The sequence below is a fragment of the Dipteris shenzhenensis genome, chromosome 2, assembly GCF_047967505.1.
Source record: "Dipteris shenzhenensis isolate YYH24624 ecotype China chromosome 2, Dip_SZ_1.0, whole genome shotgun sequence".
In the NCBI taxonomy this organism is placed as follows: Eukaryota; Viridiplantae; Streptophyta; class Polypodiopsida; order Gleicheniales; family Dipteridaceae; genus Dipteris; species Dipteris shenzhenensis.
Genome location: NC_141597.1, coordinates 20,282,280 through 20,303,247, shown reverse-complemented (window position 1 = coordinate 20,303,247; position 20,968 = coordinate 20,282,280). Strand labels below are relative to the sequence as shown.

The window sequence follows — 20,968 nt, the reverse complement described above, 5'->3', positions numbered from 1 at the left end:
GACATAAATGCACAACAGTCACCCTGGCATATCACGAGTGGAGCTCGATATCTCAACACTGAGATCACTATCATCATCTGGAGCAGCAATTCCACCAGCAGAAGGAGCAGCAGCAGGGCTATCTTTGGGCCTACAGTCAGGTAGAGAAAGTAGTACCTTGTGCTGCAAACTTGGCTTGCAGGAAGCTGCCCACCTAAACTAGTTTCCAGACAGCAAGGTGGAGAAGATCATTCTAGATGGAAAGTCTACTTACGCTCGAGGTGGAGCACGCGGACTCTAGTCTAGAGATAGCCAGCAGATAGGAGAAGGACTTTGTGGTAAGATCAGAGGACCACACCATTGGTGGGACTCTGGATCTGTCTCTCTTGTATTGTGTCCATAGTTGTGGACGGAAATATTTTATATGGTGGTTTCTCTATCTAGTTTGGTTCATTGTCTATTGATGAGTCTGCACACCTATTGAATGCACATAAGTAAAGAAGTTTGTGATTCCACACCCACACCGCACACTGTGTGAGCTCCTGGGCATTATTTCCACTGCGTGTACCCTCTGTTGGGTATTTTCTAACACCTGCCATGATTACAATGCCTACACGATCGAGGATCACAAGATCTTATAATAGCAAGCCAAGAGAACTAAGGAAGAAGGGTGCTTCCAAGGATACAACGGTTCGGCTAAGGTTAAGGAGGTAAACCTGGCATCGGAAGGGGCAAACCCCCAACTAGTATTCATCGCAGAGATGACCTCACCCCTAACAAGAAGAATGCTTTAATTGCCCTCCTTTAAGAGTACAAGGAAATACACAAACATGAAGGATGTGCCGCTGAAGTTGTGTAGCACATGATACCCATTCTAGATGATGTCAGGATAGTGCGTCAGCGTCCCTACCCTATGAATCCCAAATATGCACTCATAGTGAGAGAGGAGATCCAAAAACTCATAGTGTAGGATTCATCTATGAGATAGAGCATATAGACTAGGTGTCACCCATCGTGATAGTCTTAAAGAAGAATGGAAAGATTCAAGTATGCATGGATCTAAAAGAAGTCAATGTTGCCACTAAGCGTGACCATTATCCCTTGCCTTTCACGACACATGTTCTAAAAAGAGTAGCCAAAAAGGAATCGTATAGCTTCCTAGATGGATTCTCGAAATACAATCAGGTATCCATTCCCCTGCAAGATCAACATACAACTAACTACCTTTGCAATTGAGTGGGGTGTGTATGCAACCAAGGTAATGATATTTGGGCTTACCAATGTGCTCGCCGCCTTCCAACGGTTGATGATCACCGTCTTCAAGGAGTATCTAAGGGACTTCATGGAAGTCTTCTTGGATGATGTGTGCATGAACTCAACATGGGATGATCACCTGAGATACGTGAAACTGGTCCTAGAAAGGTGCAAGTTGTACCATATATCCCTGAGTCCCCTCAAGTGCCAGTTTTGGGTCAAACACGGCATAGTGTGCAAGAATGGTATCTCCACAGATTACAACAAGATCAAGCTCATTCTAGAATTACCTCCCCCCACAAATGCCAAGGGCGTGCAGTGGTTTATAGGCCATATGGGCTACTATCGAATTACAACAAGATCAAGATCATTCTAGAATTACCTCCCCCCACAAATGCCAAGGGTGTGTAGTGGTTTACTAGCTACTATCGAAGGTTCATTATGTTCTATGTAGACATAGCCCCACAAGTTGTTAGTAGTTTTTTAGTGGACCAAGGAATGTCAGAAATCCTTTGAAACCCTCAAGCTAGCTCTAGCCACATCAGTGGTATTATGGGCCCCGAGCAAATATTCCACGTTCACATAGATGCCTTCAATTTTGCTATCGAGTGTGTGTTAGCCCAACCAGGGGAGTATAACTTGGACTACCTGGTGTATTTCACTAGCTGGCAATTAAATGATGCCGAGGTCAATTACACGACAATAGAGAGGAAAGGCCTAACCATGGTCTATGCAGTTAAGAAGTTCAGGCATTACTTGTTGTTAGCCATCAAGTTCTTTTTTGTGGATCATCAAGCATAACTATATTTGGTTAACAAGCCCTGCATGATGGGACGCATCACAAGGTGGAAGCTAATCCTCCTGGAGGTCGACTTTACAATCGCAGTGCGTAAGGAAGAGACCCACATCCTAGCAAACCACCTCTCAAGGATTCCAAATGGAGAAGCTTCGATAGGAGTCGAGAGGATGTTCTCCCAGATGCTCCCCTATTTTTCATTAACATAATTCCTAAATGGGCAGCCAAAATAGGTAGCCAACGGGTTGCCTCTAGATAAAGCCCTCAAGAGGGATAGAGCGCACAAACTCATCAAGGACGTAGCACCATATCAGCTAATCATGGGCCAGTTATACCGCATGGGCTAGGATGGCATCATGCATAGATGCATGTGTGAGCACGAATACATCGATGTGCTCAAAGAAGCACATTTTGGGATAGCAAGCGGTCACTTTGCCACCGATGACATTATGGCACATAAAGTGCTGTAGGTTGGCCGTTGGTGGCCGACTCTCTTCAGAGATGCAGCTGATTTTATCAAGCGATGCGACCCTTGCCAACGAGTGCAAATCCCACATAAAGCGGACATGATTTCCCTAACAGGAATATTAACCAATCAGCCCTTTGAGAAATGGGGCATAGACTTTATTGGACCGATAAGCTCAGTGGCTAAGGGAATAGGGGATAGATACATTATCTTGGCCATATATTATTTCACCAAATGGGTGGAAGGGAGAGCCATGAGAAAAGCCAATGCGCGCTCCACTGCTAAGTTTTTATACGAGCAAGTCATTGCACAGTTTGGGTGTCCCTTAGAATTGGTCAGTGATCGAGGAACTAAATTTCCCAACAAATTTATAGCAATCCTGACTAATGAATTCATGTTCATACATAGAAAGATGATACCATAGTACCCTAGGGCAAACGGCCTCACTGAGAGCTTGAACAAAACGTGCTACAAGATTATAACTTGCACTGTCAAAGCCGATCATACCGATTGGGAGCACAAGCTCATCGCAACCTTATTGGTCTACCAAGCATCTTATAAAGTGGCCATGACCCCCTTTAGCCTAGCCTTTGGGGTGGAAGCAGTTATGTCAATGGAATATGTAGTGCCTAGCCTTCGCATTACAGTTAGGGAAAGGCTCACCAAGAATGCCTTGAGGAGTGCTTAATCGATCTCAAATAGCTAGATGAGACAAGGTTGCATGCAGCTTATTGCTTCCAAGTGGAGAAGGCATGGCGCAAAAAATGGCTCGATCGCAACTTCAAAAACAAGGACCTTGGAGAAGGAGATCTCACACTCCTCCACAGCAACCGCAACACCAAGCATAAACTTAAATACAAGGGCATGGGTCCCTACTGTGTGGTGGAGATTACTCCGCAAGGGAGATGCCGAATAGCTACCCTGGATGGAGTAGAAATGGATGGCTACCTCAATGGGAGTAAATTGAAAAGATACTATGGCCCCCTCACCCTACAGACCCTCCAGGCCATCCATAGGAAAAGGAGCTTAAGGCTAAGGTGGCTTGGATGAAATGTCAGGCATCGAAGAAGCCAAAGCATGTAATGCCAAGATCAAGCAACATAAGCAAATGGCCTTGCTTAAGGCAACACTCGAACATCTACGATTGATTGATGAACTAACAGTAGATCTAGCTAGATTGTATGTCCAATTGCATGGTCTGAGCTTACTCATCCAGGCACTCGTGGATTCGGGAGCGAGAGCCATAACTTCATCTCTCGTGAAATATGGGAAATGCTGCAGGTACCCCTAAACCTTACTATGGCTTTAGTCCATGCCATTAACGGTCAACTCTTAAGCACATTAGGGTATGTGGACTTGAAGCTAATGGTTGTTTGCCACCAGGAAGTAGAGATTTGTTTTTATGTTCTCCCTGCAGAGGCGACCGATGAATAGATGATATTGGGAAGGACCCAGGGCTACGCCATGAACTACCAAGTTGATTGGAGGGCTAGAACAGCATCTCTCACAAATGGGGGGAGGACTAGGATAATTATGCTTTGTGAACTTCATTCCACTCTCCCCACAGTACCACCAACCGCCAAAGGTAAGGGAACTTTAATTGAAGGTGATTCCAAGGCCCCAAAAACCTCCAGCACTCCTTGTCCCGACCCTCGGAAGGAAGTCCATAACCAAATAGTACAAAGTCCTAATCACAATGACATTAGAGTCATGCTGCAAGCTACTCCACCACCCCTACCGCCCACCTAGAAATGCCATGAACAACAGGTGCAAGAACCTATTCTCTATGCTCAATGCCACTTCAACAGTAGTCGACGGCCCTAAAGGACCAAAGTAGGGGAAGGCTCTCTGGCCCCCTCTTGGCCCTACATCGACTCTTGCAACCCCCTCTAAGAGAAGAACTCGATGCCGCCAATTGCCTCGACTGCTAGGTCTAAATCTGCCACTCCAAGCACAGTGGCCCCATAAGCGCTGGGTCGAAACGAAGCTCTTGGAAGCCCAGGGCTATCACCAAGGCAAGGAGGTCGCTTGGGTCTAGAACTTTCCATGGCACCAAATACACGATCCCAACTCACTGGGGTACAAAAGGTAGTAACACAAGAACCTGTGTCAACATTGGATGCAGCTCCACAAGAACCTACCCTCGAGCCCGTTGTGACGAACAGGCCCCCAAGCCCTCGGAGTGCCATGATTCCACGAATAGTGCAACACAATGAGAAGGCCACTGAGGTCATTAAGGACAACACAAGAACTGGCCCCTAGAAAAGGGGTAGTTACACAAGAACCTTCCTCCAGACCTGTGTGCAAGACATCAAAGGATGTCTTACTCACTAGAGCACCCGTCGCAGTGGTAACGGACATAACCCGTCTACCACAACGAGGGTCACAGTGCCACAAGAACCTATTTTTGATTGGTTACAACCACACAAGAACCCGTGTATGCTACCACAAAAGAGTTCCATCCGAGAGAATGCCCTAGCTTCTATCCCACCAGCCATCGCTTTCTTGGTAACTTGTCGATCGTTGCCATAGCTCCCATCGTGCTGACCATTGCCATAGCTCCCATCTCGCTGACCGTCGCCATAGCTCCTATCCCCATGACCCATCGTCTTACACCATCCCCCTTGCCGTAGGGATAACAAAAACTATAAAAGGCCCCCCTTATCCCCCCCAGCCGTCGCCTTAGCAAAAAGAGCACAACTCTGTCAAATTTTTGCCAGACTTTCTCCAGCCCTCTTCCAGCCTGTATTCCAGCCCCCATTGAATGTCCTCAGCCTCCTCCTTTTCCACCGACCCTCTTCTCACACGCAACTACCCTCCGTTTTTCCCATGGATCCCAAGAATGAATTCTTCAAAATCGAGATAGAGCTCAGCATCCACCCCCCAAATCCACAACCCATTGGCCCCTCCAAATCCCATAGTATGCCCTCAAGGACAATCTGAATGCCCTTCGACATTCCAGCAGAGGACCGACAAGCGTTTCTCGATGTAGTAGGCCACTTAAGATCTACCCACAGAAATTGTCACTACTCCCTCCAAGACATCTAGTTAGCACACTCCCGCCCCAACGCAAGGGGAGTACAAGATTGTGCAGTCCCAGACGTACTCACCGCTTTGAGAAGCCTGGCTACAGCAACTCAACGGATGTGCCATCCACTCTCGATATGCCTATAAGAGACACGACTACATTCTCCACTACCACAACATGGCTGTATATCAAGCACTCAAGGAGCCAAAGTTTCAAGCCTCTCTAGCATTGACAGGCCTTGGATCTGTAGCAAACCACCTCCCCTATCACCTAGACATGAAGCTACTCGGAGAATTCCTCCAGGCCCATAACACCAATGTTGGCATCCTGCATGATGCAATAGGCACCCCCCAGGTCTACCACCTCAATTCGGATGTGGTGCACGCCGCCTTTGGCTTCCTAATCATTGCCGACAAGTATGCTTAGAAGAAAAATATGCCCGAGGCCCTCGGCCAAATCTACAACAGAGAGAATTGAAAAAAGAGCAAGGGGCACGTCCACTTCTCTCAGATCATCAAGCTAGAGATAGAGAAATCGGCACATGCACTCCAGTGTTTGGCATACAAATCATCATTGATTAATCCATCGTTCCCAACATCTTGGCAAGATTGACAGCCACCCAAGTCACCAACTAGGCGGACTACTTATACACCGAGATGCGGGAGGACCTCAAGACAGACGGCGAAGTCCTTGGCAACCCCATGCTCTACATGCCAATACTCTACCATATGTTGCAGACAGAAGCAACTGCCAATTGGATATGGACTGGCTGACAAAATAGCCATAAGACCCATGGTAGTTGATGTGAGGAAGAGATAGTGGCCATCCTAGAGCAATCAAGGACAGAGCCAAGTGCCACCCCTCCCAATCGCCCCGCTCAACCACCCCTCCATAGTCAGCTGCTCGTCCAATACAAAGACCGACAGGTGCATGTATTCCTAACGTAGGCAGCACTGAATGGAGCACTCCAATCCATGCTCCAAGGTCAAGGCCGCACCCCAGGTACCCATCCACGTCAATGACTTCCTTGGGGACAACAGTGTTCACATTGGCCTCCACCCCATAGCCTAAGGCACTCAAGCCACCCCCTCTACGCCCCAAGTCTCGGCCTCAGCTTTCGCCCACCCTTAAGAGATCTCCTTGTTTGTCACCACCAGCTCCTCCTCGTCCCCGTGGGTAGGGCTCACAAAAGCCCTTCAATTTGGTCGCGCACCCCAGTATCAGACCATGGACGGCTACAACAACATGTCAAGCAGCTCTACTATGTCGATCAAATGGAGCTGCAGCTGCTAGATGCCATGTCCCAACTCCCACAGGTGGCAAAAATGATTTTACAAAGGAGGCAAGAGCACACCTCCCAGTTGTCCACCAGCATGTCATCTGGGCACAACTCTTTGCACGCAACAACCCCCTTATGCTAATGGTCGCCGCCCAAGCTACAGGGCAAACTGCCCTCGACAGAGTAGAGGAGTATTGAACCAAAGCCGAAGAGCTAGAGGTCTCCATCACCAAGCTCAAGGAAGAGCTTTTTACCAGTGAATCCCTGGTCAAAACCCTCATGGACCAGCTGGACCAACCTTCACATAGTAGAAGAATGCGGGGCGCAAGCTGAGGAGCAGCAAGCCAGGACTCAAGGTGGGAACCAACAGGCATATCCAAAACCTTAGGACCTCTTGGCATAGGAGCATGCTCTCACCATCACCATGAAGATAGAAAACGAGTGCCTACGTACCTCTTGCTGCCCAGAGGAATCCGCATTGGAAGAGAGGGAGCAACAGGAGTTCCAAATGTACCGGGAGGTCTCCACATAGCTCGCAACGTACACTCTTGCCCCACACACCGTCCCCCAAACCCTACAAATGCACTTTGATGCACTCCGGCACAAAACCTCATCTTCCACATAGACCTCACCACCCCCATTCCTCCCAACACACTCCAAACAATCCTCCATCGCAACCCCAACCATTGTTGCCCCATCCTTGCCATGTCATATTTCTCACTCGAGATCTCTAGCCCGCCAGCCTCTCCCTCCTCCATCCCTCCAACCTTCAGACCCTTGCTGCCCACCCCATCTTGCTTAACTTCCAAGCATGGTGCCGGGTCATCATCGAGTCCACCAATTATCCACAGAACGATGACGTGATGCAACTAGCCAAGCTCGATGAACTCAACTCCCAATGGCCTCCAAGCCGATATCAACTAGATGCAGACCTACGACTGGCAGTCAGCTATCCAAATGCAAGGGCACCTAGTTGCATACCGCTCCACCGCCTACCATCCCCTTGGCATAATCATTCTATATAATCGGGTGATATAAGCTCTCTAGGACTCTCGAGTCCTTGGTCAGCAATTTTGAAACAATCAATCCACGTAGGAAGCCATAGCAATTTTCAACTCCACCGCTCCACCCGCCAAAATCCCACAGCCGCCTGTGTGGATGTTGTCCATTCTATCTCCCAAGCATGCCATCCTTAGGATTATAAGAGAGGGAATCTTCACCAAGCATAGCACTAGGTTGGGTTAACACCGTGCACCTTTTCTAAGATAGCCATGGGTGAGTGAACTACAATGTCTGTTGTCTTTGTGTCAACATGGACTTAAGCAGCATAGAATGTGTGTGTAGAGTAGCAGCAAAGCTCCGCTTATACTTTCATAAGGCTAGGAATAATCCCTCTTAGGCATCTAACTTGCATGCTCTACATACAAGTTCTACATACGATTCCTACATGCAGTTTCTACATGCAACTCCTACATGCATCTTCTACATGCAAGTCCTATATGCAACTCCTACATGCAACTCCTACATGTAGAGAGAGAATGTCTTACAATTCCTACATGCAGAGAGAGAAGCTCTCCAACTTGTATAAATACCCCATATTGGAATGAAGCCCACACTCTTTGGGGCATTGTGTTGACTCCTCCTCCCTTCTCCTCCCTCCTCCTCCCTTCTCCTCCCTCTTCTCCTCCCTCCTCCTCCCTCTCCTCCTCCCTTTGCCTCTCTCTCCTTCCCCCTCATGCTCTTACACCTTCTTCCTCTCTCACTCCTATGCTCCCCGAAACCCTTAGTCCCTCAACCCTTGACCTCCATGATCTACGAGGGAGATGAGTTCTCTGCCATGTACTCTACTCGGAGCCTTGGATCCTCCTTCTAACCCTTAAACTCCTGAACCCTTGAAACCTCTTCTAAACCTTGGAACCTTCTTCTAAACCCTGAATCTCGCTCTAACCCTTAAACTCCTCCTAAACCCTTCAACCCCCAATGAAGGCGAAAGCCTTCATTACCCCAATCATTATGATGCACATTTCTTTCACACATGCATGCACTATGTTTGCTTACCACACTCAATCCTACATCTCATCAGAATACGACTCAAGGTCCTAAGCTACACTTATACTACAAATGATAACACCAATATATCGGTAGGTGACAAAAAGCCTTGGAACCCTACATACTGAGAATACCCTACTCTTCCTATGAAAGCCGTGGGAAAGAGCCAACAACGTCAATAGGAATTGAAGTAGTGGTTCCCATGGAGTACTTGGTTCCATGCCTCTGGATCGGAGTCACAGAACAACTAAGCTTAGATGAGTCGCTCACATACTACATGGAACAATTGCAATAGCTCAACGAGACCAGATTCTTTGCGGCCCATACTACTGACATAGTGTAGCGTCACTGAAAGAAATGGGTCGACCGCCATGCAAAGAACTAGATTCAAAGAGAAAGATGTGGTGTCGTAGTTCCAGTCCAGACTAGGCCCCCACCCAGGCAAGCTAAAGTTCCACTAGGCCAAACCATATTCGCTCATGCATCACTTCTATAATGGCACATTTTTTCTCAACATGCTTAAGGACAAAATTTTCAAAAAGCCAATTAATGGCTATAGCCTTAGGCCTTATTTATGCCGCCATTTCCCTTCCCCAAGAAATCAGAAGATGAGCTGGTCATAATGGTTGCACGTGTGGATTTAATTTGGTTGGATACTGAGTCACTAAGTGACAAGACGTGCTCCAACTTAACTACAAATCATGGGGTGCTGAATCCCAAAAAAGCAATCATCACCCAACATGCAGGCAAAGGACTCCTTGCCTTTGCAAGCCCATTTTTTCTTGCTGTCACTCATTAAAACTTTTGCTCTTTGTGCTTCTATCTCCCACCATGGTGACTTACACTTGACTGATGACCTTTGACACTACTACACCTATGGTCGACGAATGGCTCATGGCAATGTGTCTCAAGGATGCACTTTATCTACCATAAATCACGATCCCCGTTCACCTAGAGGCTGACAACACATGGTGCAACTTCAACATGGGAGGATAGTGCACGTAAACTTAGTGGATTATCTACTCAACACCAACTTGATGGCTTCTGCACTTCATCTCCCCCTTGACGGCAAAGTCCAATACTCCAGTGCCAAGCCCAAAGACATGGAGGTGTTGTTTCACAAGAAGACTTTCCAAGAATACCTACTTGGGAAACACGCCAAACCTCCTCATCCCCTGCTACAAATTTTTTCTTGAGTTATTTGGTTGCAAGCAAAGCCTACTAATTATTCTTGCCACAACAGGGTCATTATTGCAAGCAAAAGATGAAACGCCCATGGCATGGACACACCCCTTCATGAAGTGCTTCATCCATGAGGTGAAATGCCTCATTGAACACAACAACACACGGCCCGCATCGGCCAAGTGTATTCCATCATGTTCCCATTCTTAGTACCACCAGCAACCGGAGAGCTGGAGGCAAACCCCATGGAGACGTCAAATCGCAAAAAGCGTCGTTCAAAGCGCAAACTAGAGAAGAAGATCGAATGCAACAAAAATGCCTTGTGAGTCATGGATGTGGAGGATAGCAGCCCCAATGAAACCTTTGGCTTCAAAGTATCTGCAAATGACAACTTCGAGCCAATTACTTCGTTCGCACTACCCTTGGGTCTTGGAACGATGACCTTCTCTAAGGCACCTCCACTAGCTTCCTCAATGAGCTCGACTATCCTGGCACTTGTTCCCCCTATCTCAGTTGCCTCGGCTCCACCCTCATAGCCAACCCTTCCCCTTCCTGCCCCTTCGATAGTTCTGATCATACCACCCGCCTAGGTGTCTATTCTGCCTCCCTGGGTGATTGTAGGAGCTATCATGGCTAGTGCAGGGATGATCCCCAAGCTTAGCAACCCCATCAAGGCATTGTTCAAAAGGAAGGCTCAATAAGGCCCTTTCATTGATGCGTCCACCACCACTACCAGCAAGCGCTCAGGGATGAACACGGATCAAGAGGCATAGCCAAAGCTCGCCATTACCATGCCTCCCACTCAATTGGTCATGTCAATGAAATTTCCCCATTTTCCTTCGCCAAGAAGCATTGAGGTGGCCCGTTGCTATGACCTCACAAAGTACCTAGCAATCGACCAGATCGAGAGGTTGCACCAGGAGCTTGCACAGAGGCCAATAGCAAGCTACAACAGGAGGAGTAGGACCTGGGGGGGCCACTATGTTAAAACCCCATATAGCACGTGCGATCAAGGGGTATTAAAGAAACCCCCTACTTACAGATTTTTATAACCTATATACAGCCCTTCTGTAAATTTTGAGATAATTAAAGTGTCCCTTATGTATGGAAATTTTCACTTTTTGAATTTAAAAACTCCTTATTTATGTATATTTTTTGTAACTTCATAAAAATATAAAACCCCTTCCATTAATCGCACATACTATCTTACATATTTTTTAGTGGCCACCCTGGGGAGTAGGAACTCGCGCAGCTACAACAGGAGTTCGAAACTAGGGTCTCTCAGCTGTCATAGTAGGTGGAACTCCTCAGGCATTTGTAGCAATAGGCCGAGAAGGAGCATGCTCGATAGCTAGAGAGCCTTCGCTAGGAGCATGCAAATACAATGGCTCGAGCCTTCTCTGGGATACGTAGCTCCACACCACCCAGCTCCTCCTGCACTTGTTGTAGAACCATCTTGGAGGGAGGAAGTTGCTGCGCTCGCTTCTAGAGGAGCTTTCTTTGGTGGCCAGATCGGGGTCGACTCATGGGCTAGGCTGTTTTCTAGAGGATCCAGATTCCCTTGGCTCTGCGTCTGTGCTCTTTTCTTCTAGAGGACACTCACGCTCTACTCGAGCATGTTGATCTGCTACTTGAGCTCATACTCCTGCTCTGCCTAGCTCTTAGATTCGAGCCCAAAATGCAACTTGGCTAGTCTAAGTTGGTCCTTGGTATAGTTCCAGTTGCATTGCAGGGCAAGAATGTGTTCTTGTAGGAGCCAGAGTCGAGGGGACTCCACTTCTTCATCCAATTCGGCAATGAGGAGGAGGCCATCCGTTCGTGGAGGCTCTATCGTTAGGGGGGCTTTTCCCTTCCGCAAGGGACTGAGCGGACTCCTTCTAGCTACTAGCATCTAGCGCAAGCATCATCTCTTGGCACTGTACTGAAGATTGGCATGTTGGCCCAGTGATGCTCAGTTGTCCCTATGGTTGGAGAACGGAAGCATTGGCCACGTTTGCATTTGGCTCCAGCTTGTCTTTCCTAACGAGGGCATTGTCGTTTCTCCAATGGCAGAAGACAGCTAATACCATTGGCCCTCTTGAAGATCCAAGTGTTCTTGGTTCATCTTTGGTTATCGACATGACTGCTACATAAGTCCCTCTTTAGTTGCCTTGCCTACTCCTTCAATGGCTCGGCAATGGAACAATGATGTGCAATCGGAAGCTCCTCCTCCCTCCCATGGACATACCATGATATGCAGTCCAAAGGGGAATGGTGCGACAGAGGAGCATCTTCCAAGTCATTAGGAGAACCGTGCAGGGGCGCATCTTCACAAGCCTTCTTCACAGGTTCTCCTTCAGCAAGCATCTTTCGAGTCATTATTCAGGTTCTGAGCCCTGGCTATGCCATAAATTGAAGTAATTTATTTTTCTATCAGACTTGTTGTCAATATAGGTTTAGCTCCCCTTTAAAGCATCTGACTCTCCTCAGGCCTTGTGGATTCTCAATTTTTCAACCATTCCCTTAGGGGTGCCAAAGTGTTAATTGGTTTCACCACCCCGATTGGGTAGGCATTCTGGTAACACCAGCAGGTCTGATCATTGGAGTCACCCGAACTAGACCCGCCTCTAACAGAGCCTTTAAGGTGTAGTCAAGCGAGTAGCCACCTTCAATGCAGCGGTGCCCCTAGTTATTACGACGCCACCCATGCAATAGTAGCTATTTTAGGATATGTTTCTTAAGTCAAACCCCACGGCACGTTGCGATGACCGTTGGCGAGGAGTAGACTTTAAAAGGGGCACCTTACCCCTCTGTCTAAGGCGTTGTATGTGTAGTCTCCGACGGTGACTCCACGTGAAGAAGGATCTTGGAGGGATGCCGAGGAAACTCCTCACCTCCTACTACTCCTTGTGGGAGCAATGCAAGCCCATGCGGTCCAAGGTGTCACTCGTGTGTGTGTGCACATGTATGTACGTACATACATACATACGTATATATATATATATACATATATAAATAAGGTCCATGCATTAGATTACCAGAAGCAAGGATAGCTTTATTAGAAAGCTAAAACAATACTTATCTGTAGAGTTTGACATGAAAGTAAAGCAAGAAGGGGGACGGGGATGAGAGGCATTCACAAAGACAAGAACTTGAGAAACTTAGACAACCCCTCTTGGAAAGAAGGAAATTTTCTATTTCTCAAACTTGCAACTTACAAGTGAAGACCAAAAGTCAAAACTTTTTAGTTTTGCCACATAGCACTTTTGCTAGCACTTGGCCATGCCAAGGTGGGATTCCATTCCTATTCTAGCATTTCTTCCGTTCTATCTCCTGTGGTTTAACATTCCCCCCTTCCTGTAGTTAATCCATCCTTGAATCAAGTTGTGCGAAGAAGGTCGGTTGTCAGCATGGATTGCATGAGGGAGTGGTGGCCAAAAAGCCTTTGGGAGATTCTGCAAAAATGAAATCGGGGCTCTCAAAATGTGTGTCATGCATGTCCTCAAATGTTCATGTGGAGATTGCGAACTCGGAGGTACATGTGTATGACCTGCTTGCACTCGACCCTTCATCCATGTTGAACACGATCTTGTGGTGGATATTAAGATTTCTTTCTTCAAGTGTTGGATGCTATTTGTGATGGACTATGGCACGTTAGATCCTTATTGGATCTAACGACTCAGAGGGGGCGTGAGTCGCGAGCATGTGGGAGACTTTAATGAGCTGACATGCATCCAACGACGATAATGTGGCGCTGATCGTGGTTCGTTGATTTCCCGATCACTTATACCGTTTGTTGCCGGTCGTAAAAAGCGGCCATTATGAATGTTTTTTGATCCAGCGGCAGCTAGGATGAGCACTCAGTCGACCCCAGCTATTGACGGTGCAAGGCGAGCTACACATTCATGTGCACTGGCTCTGAGGTGTTGGTCTGCCAGCTCAAGCAGGGGCGGTGGCGATGGTGGGTTCACACGTGGGTGGCGAGCATGAACCCGTAGGGATTCATGTGGGAGGGAAGAGTTGTCCATGAGATGTCTGGTGGGTGCAAGCCCACAACAGAGCAAAGCCGGCTCTCAAAACAAAACAAAATCGGAAACCGCCCAGGGGTTGAGAAAGAAGGAAGGGTTGGGTGTGAATGGGAGTAAGGAAGGAATAAAGGCGCCAAGAATCCTCCTCCACTTCTTCTTCATCTTCTTCATTTTCAACTTCATCTTCATCTTCTAATTCGGATCATCTTCTTCTTCATCGTCATCGGATCAATCTCTGATGGTTCCTTGCATTCTCAACCTCTCCAAGCATCACTCCTCGCATCATCCCCTCCTCCCTTCTCACACTTCGTATCTCCCTCGCTTTTAATCTTCTCCACAATTCGCATCTCAACACGATTAATTGGATCTCGCCAGCCTCCACATCTTGATCGTCCGGCAAGCCTTCTCCTTATTATCCCTCCCTTTGTTTCTGCATCCTGCCCCCCCGAGGATCGCACGTCGTCGCAGCTGGAATTTTGTAAGTTCCTCCTTCTGTCCATAATTTCCGTCGTGCTTTTGAATGCCAACCCCCCCTTAACGTCCAGACCGCTCGTTTGCGAGAATCGTTTCAGGTTTTCCTTCTCATTGTTTCGTTTTTTGTCCATTTCGTACGTGCTGTAAAACTTCCGCAGGATTCGCTGAGGTGCTTGTCGGTTTGTAACTGCCATAGCTTATATAAATTTTCAAATTGGTCGGTGAGGCATCCTTTCAGCAGAAAAGAGGTCGCTCTAGGACGGGCTTCAGGCAACTTTTGTCCCTTTGTAGGTTGGGAACGTTAAATGTTTGAAAGCACATTAGAAGAGGCGCAGAGGGAAAAATGTTCGTCCGGAAACGATAACATCTGGACTACTTGTACGAGAGACTTAAAATTTTCAGTCGTTTGGATAAACTTTCCATCAACAGTACTAGACTAATACATTGTCTGTAAAGCGGTTTCTAAGAAGGTTTCTGAATCTAGGATTACAGAATATTTTGTGGAAAGAGAATTCGACGTGTGTACTCTCCTTGTGTATGGAAGACCTTAGAATTTTAAGTTAGTCGTCGAACATTTCTACCAGCGGAAAGAATTGCTGGGAAGAGCTGTGGAGGAACTTCGATCCTACCTTTGTGGATTTTCGATTTTTCGTTGAAAGTTCTTTACAAAGATGGCCTATGGTTTGACACCTTTCATTTGTGCTCGTCTGACATGCGAAGCAATTTATTTCGTGTTTCTTACAAACTTCCAGCGAGTTTTTAAAACCATTTCCGGAATGTTAGATGGACTACTTACGACAAATGCTGCTACTGTAGGTACGTATGGCTGATCCCCAGCAACAGATTGCCAGCGTCCTGAGAGCTGGCGGCCAGAGTCAAGATCAGCATGCTTATTGGTGTTATCAATGCAACGAACAAGTGGTTGCGATCGCAGGACGGGAAAGAGGACGCGATATGGTATGCTCAGAATGCCGAAGCGGATTTGTCGAACCTTTGAGCACAGCTCGAACGTTTCCAGCGGCTGGTGGCTTAAGATTAAGGAGAAGGCATAGAGGAGCCTCTGAAGGGGATCAGTCCAGGCAAATAAATTTGCTTCCAGAGACCTCAGAGGGTGCCCTTCCGCAGCATCTTATACAGCTGCTGGAACACCTCGGTCTGGCCGCATTCCCCGAGCCCGAGCCCGAGCCAGCTGCGCTCGATTTTCTTCAGATTGATGAAGAAACTCCTCAACTGGAACCAATCTCAGTTGTAGAAGAGCCAGGGCATGAATTATTACGGGTCATGTCTGATACCGTTGCTGATGACAGTCTCGAAGGGGGGATCGTTGAGCCAATGCCCATGGAACCAGAAACAAGAGGAGCAGCTGGCTTGGTAGGAGACGACAGGTATGCCTGGGCGGAGCATCAGGAGACGGTAAGGGGTGATTTAACACATGCTCATGATAGTAGCTGGACTTCTGAAGATGAAGAATGGGAAGACGCCAATGCTGATAGCTTCGTTCGGAGGTACAGAACGAACAACACATTTCGAGCACCGGGTTCAAGGACTGCAGAAGCCAGTGATCTTGATCGTTTTCGTCGAGGGCGCTGGCTCAGGCTAAGCGACTTGCAAAACTTCAGAGAGAGGACAAGGAATTCTGAGCAAAATTGGCAGCGCTATATGCAGGAGATGTTCGACATCTTTTTACCGAGAGGGGGACAAGTAGAGCCTCCTGAAGATCCCAATTTCGTAGCAGATCCGAGAGATTATGTAGATGCTCGCGGCTTCGAACAATTGTTGCTGCGATTGGCTGAGAATGATAGTAACAATCACGGACCACCTCCAGCTTCAAAATCTGCTGTGGAAGCCTTACCGTCGATTGTTGTTGAGCAGAAGCATATTGACGATGATTCTGCACTTTGTCCGGTCTGCAAGGAATTGGTCGAACTCGGTGAACTGGCAAAAGAGCTTCCCTGTCTACATTTGTACCATGAAAATTGTATCGCTCCATGGTTAGAGTTCAGAAACACATGTCCTGTGTGTCGCTATGAGCTGCCAACTGATGATGCCGACTATGAGGCCCGAAAGCGTGAACAGCATGCTATCACAATCGATGCAAGTTCGGACCAGGGAGCTCAAGTCATTAACAGATCGGATCAAAACATCTATCGTGCTGTTGTCAGGGGGGAAATTGAAATTGAGCAAGATGAGCAGGCAGACAGGAGTTCAGGGATTAGTGGGCGTGCTACCAATGATGGATCAAATCAGGGAGGAAGACGAAGTTGGCTATGGCTAGCAGCAGCGCCAGTTCTCAGTGTATTAGGGCTTGTTCTGTTTCTAAGCATAGGCAGTCATCTAGTCGGTGATGAACCACAGTATCACAGCAGGGATGCAGGCAGGCAATAAGCAAAATTGTTGCCTGACAAGTGCAAATTCAGCAAAATGAATCACAGTAGGGATGCAGGCAGGCAATAACAAACATTGTTGCCTGAGAAATGCAACTCAGCAAATTGGGAATCACTCTAGGGATGCAGGCAGGCAATACCATTGTTGCCTGAAGAATTGCAACTTCAGCAAATTGGGGAATCTCAGATAAAGCGTAAACTTTCAGGGGATTATGAATTGAAGGTTCAATCCGCTAGTCCTACACAGCCAATGAATGGAGGCTGGTTATACTTCCTCACTTCTTCATATGCCCCATAAGATGTACTGTATAGATGATGCTTCTAGTGTTTCAATCTGGTAGAAATCTTATATGTCATGAAAACTTCATGTACTTGTTGTCAGCCTCAATATTTCTGATGCCTTTTGAGTTTGGGCCTCTTACATGGTTTCATCTCGGCCTAAGTCAACAGATTGCCATGGTTACAGACGCCCTTTGAAATATTAAGCCCCTATATAATGTATGAATTCCTTAATCAAAGGCATTTCTATTTCAAAATTGATGTATAAGAAGATGCATTAACTGATTTCGCTCCTAAACTAAGACCCCCCCTTAAACCCTCCCCATGTGTTTGGCTCCTTCGGGGAATATTTTTCAATGAGCTTTTAGGGTTCAATCAAAATTTTTGTGAGCTTTTAGGATTCAACCAAAACTTTGGTGAGGATTTAGCCCTAAAAGCTCACCAAATTATTTTTCCTTTCGCTAATTTAACCACACTTCATTGACATAACCACTATGTAGAGCACGATCTCTTGAGCATTTTTTGTTTTTCTAGCACTGCAAAATTCCTTACGGATCAAAACTTATGGCCATTTGAATTTTGGAGAGCCAAATTCAAGCCCAGTTCTGATGTGCGCAATGAAAGGGGGGGAAATGGGCTTGAATTGAATCACTCCAAAGCCCAATTTGGATGTTGGGAGAATCAATGAATTGAAATCTCAAAGAATTGAATGGAATTTTCTCTATCGCTCAATGGAAACCTTTCACTCAATGGACGGAATGAATGGACAATAAAATTTCTCTGCAGAAGTATGCACCCAGCTACCACCTCACACACAATGCTCCATAGGCACAATTCTCCTCTTGCCACATCATCATTTTCTCCTTTTTTATCCCTCCACATAGATCAAGTCGTATCTCTTGATCTAGGAAGAATTTGAGGGTGCTCCAAAAAGAATAAACGCTCGATTTTTTTATGCTCTACGTGCTCATCACATCACGCATACATTTTGGTGCATGTATCACACACCTTTTTAGCCTCAGTATCAAATCCACTTCCCACACACATGTGAGCCTCTACATTGATGCACCTGACCCATCACCTAAAACGAACAAAAGAAAATGAATTACTTGCTACTTTTTCAGCGCTCGATGGTTGTTCTAGATCTAGATCAGATTCGATTAGATCATCCTTAGAGAGAGAAATCCAAAGTAGCCAATTGAAGCCATGCCCAAAAACTCCCAAATAGTTTCTACTCGAAATCAGTCCTTTCGCTCACATGCAATTTCACATCATCACACGTCTTGAAACCCGATCTTCCATAGTTCAATGAGCAGACTTCAAAGTTTTCAGAGGCATGGTTGATTGTTCAATGGGCAGATTGCACATCATGTCTTTTTGCACTCACATGCCACCATTGTGAAGCCTATTAGCTATTTTATGGCATTGTGCATACTATTTTGAGCCTTGTAAAACCAAGAGGTTATACCCTGCATCATTTGCCACAAGCCTTGTAATGGATTGGAGATATATTGTAGTTTCTTCTTCATTGACCGTTCAGATTGCACTTGATACAAACAGTGTTTTGCAGTCGATTCAGACAGTGATTTTCCCAACACTATGAGTACATATCTTGCACCATGTCTACCACTAGCAACCTCAATTTGGAGGCATCTTCTAAGTTAGACAACTCCAATCTACGGCACATGAAAATACCAAATGGAGACCATTCTTGTACTTCAAGACAAATGGGAGTGTTGATGGGTCTACACCTGGACCATCTAGTGAACCAATACTAGCTCCCACCATTGCCGTAGCACAAGCAGAAGGTTATACACCTGCACCAATGGTGTCCACATATGCAGTAGATCCTACCATTGCTCGAGCATAGGCAGAATGGGACAAGAAAGGCAAAGCATATCATTTGATCAAACAGAACGTGCAAGATGTCAAGCTAGGACAGCTCAACACAATGAACACGTCCAAAGAAGCATGGGATATGTTTGTAGTTCTTTCAAGTCTAAGAACACATCCAAGATTCTTACACTGAGAAACCAGATCAACCGGAGTTTCCACAAGAGCAATGAAACTGGTCATGCTTACGTACTCGCAATAATCAACTCGCAATAGCAGGAGAGACTATGAATCCCACAGAAATGGTTCAAGTCATCCTGAATGGACTAGAAGAGGGATACGAGAATCTAGTCCAGAGTATTGCCATTCAATGGCTAATTCCAACATAGAAAGAGTTCCAATCAGTGTTACTTGGTGAAAACTGAGGACTTAGGCCAATCAAGCATTCACATCTTCAGGCAGAGGCAGAGCATCTCAAAGGAGTGGTCATTATCAACAAAATCAGCATTAGCATCCCAGAGGAAATCATTCCAACAAAGGAAGATTTCAAGGAACAAATCAGCGTTAGCATCCCAGAGGAAATCATTCCAACAAAGGAAGATTTCAAGGAAGAGGGAATGCATCCACCAACATGTCAAACATTCAGTGCGACTACTGTCATAAGTTTGGACACTATGAAAGAGATTGTTGCAAGAAGTAATACAACCAAGGAGGTAAATCTAGCTGCAATTGAAGGAATTTTTGTGGAAGAGGAAATCATCATGGTGGACATTCACCTCATAGTAATTATGCTAATGAACCTCAAAATATATATCTTGCAAGTGAGGATATGCAAAAGACTGAAATAATGTATATTGACCTTGATTGCAATTCAAAACGTGATTGCAATTATCAAGTCAATCAATCAGATCAAGATCCTTGGTACATCAACACTGCTGCATCATCTCATATGACAAAGCATCAAGAATGGTTAACGAAGATGAAACCATTGGAAGGACCGAAGAATGTTATCTACACTATAGATAACACACCAAATCCGGTTCAAGGGAAAGGTATTGTTCCTATGAACAATTTCACTAGTACTAAAGGATTGGTGAAAGATGTACTCTATGTTCCGAAGTTCAGCAATAACCTCTTGTCATTTGGGCAAATGATAAAACACAACTATCGAGTCATCTTTAATGGAGATGAATGCACTATCAGAGATAAATCCAAAGGATATCAACTAGTACAAAAGGCAATCAATGAAGGACGCTTATTCAAAATGTTAGCTTCAATACCAAATTTGCATATGTCAGCTCAGCAGCAACCGATGTCACTTTTTGCAGTATGGCACAATAGACATGGACATGTCAATTCCAAAAGCTTGATGTAGCTAAGACATCTAAATATGGCAATTGGAATTCCAAAACCCGTTCTTGGAAAATTTTGCAAAGCATGTTGCTTGAGTAAACAAAAGAGAACCAACTTTGGCAGAAGCAGCTCTCGAGCGAGAGGTATTCTTGATTTTATACATACATATGTATGGGGTTATGCACATACCCGCTGCAACATCAATGGTTCACTTTACTACCTGACTTTCATCGACGACTACAGCAGCTATTGTTGGGTCTATTTTCTGAAAGTGAAATCTGAAGTCTTTTCCAAATTTCAAGAATTCAAAGCCATGGTTGAGAACCAAACAAGCAACTCATAAACAGAGGAGGTGAATACATGTCTTCAGCATTCATGAACTTTTGCAAAAGTAATGGCATTTGAAGACAGATCACATGTGTAGATACTCCTCAGCAAAATGCAATAGCTGAAAGGAACAACTACTACAAAGTTCAAGGGGAAGACATTACTATTGTACTTTTGTATGTAGATGATCTGATTGTGACAGTAAGTAATGATAGCTTCATCCAGCAAGCTGAAACAAGACTTATCTGCAAAGTTCAACATGAAAGATCTTGGACTTA

General features: G+C 45.9%; 1 protein-coding gene across 1 annotated transcript; it reads left to right on the top strand.

Moving 5' to 3' along the window:
• The first annotated feature begins 14,223 nt into the window (after positions 1-14,223).
• On the top strand, positions 14,224-17,383 carry LOC147904455 (uncharacterized). The gene is made up of 2 exons (XM_087394428.1): positions 14,224-14,518; positions 15,331-17,383. Exon 2 carries the CDS (start codon positions 15,337-15,339, stop codon positions 16,897-16,899), a length of 1,563 nt encoding a protein of 520 aa, XP_087250554.1. The 5' UTR covers positions 14,224-14,518; positions 15,331-15,336; the 3' UTR covers positions 16,900-17,383.
• Positions 17,384-20,968: the final 3,585 nt, after the last annotated feature.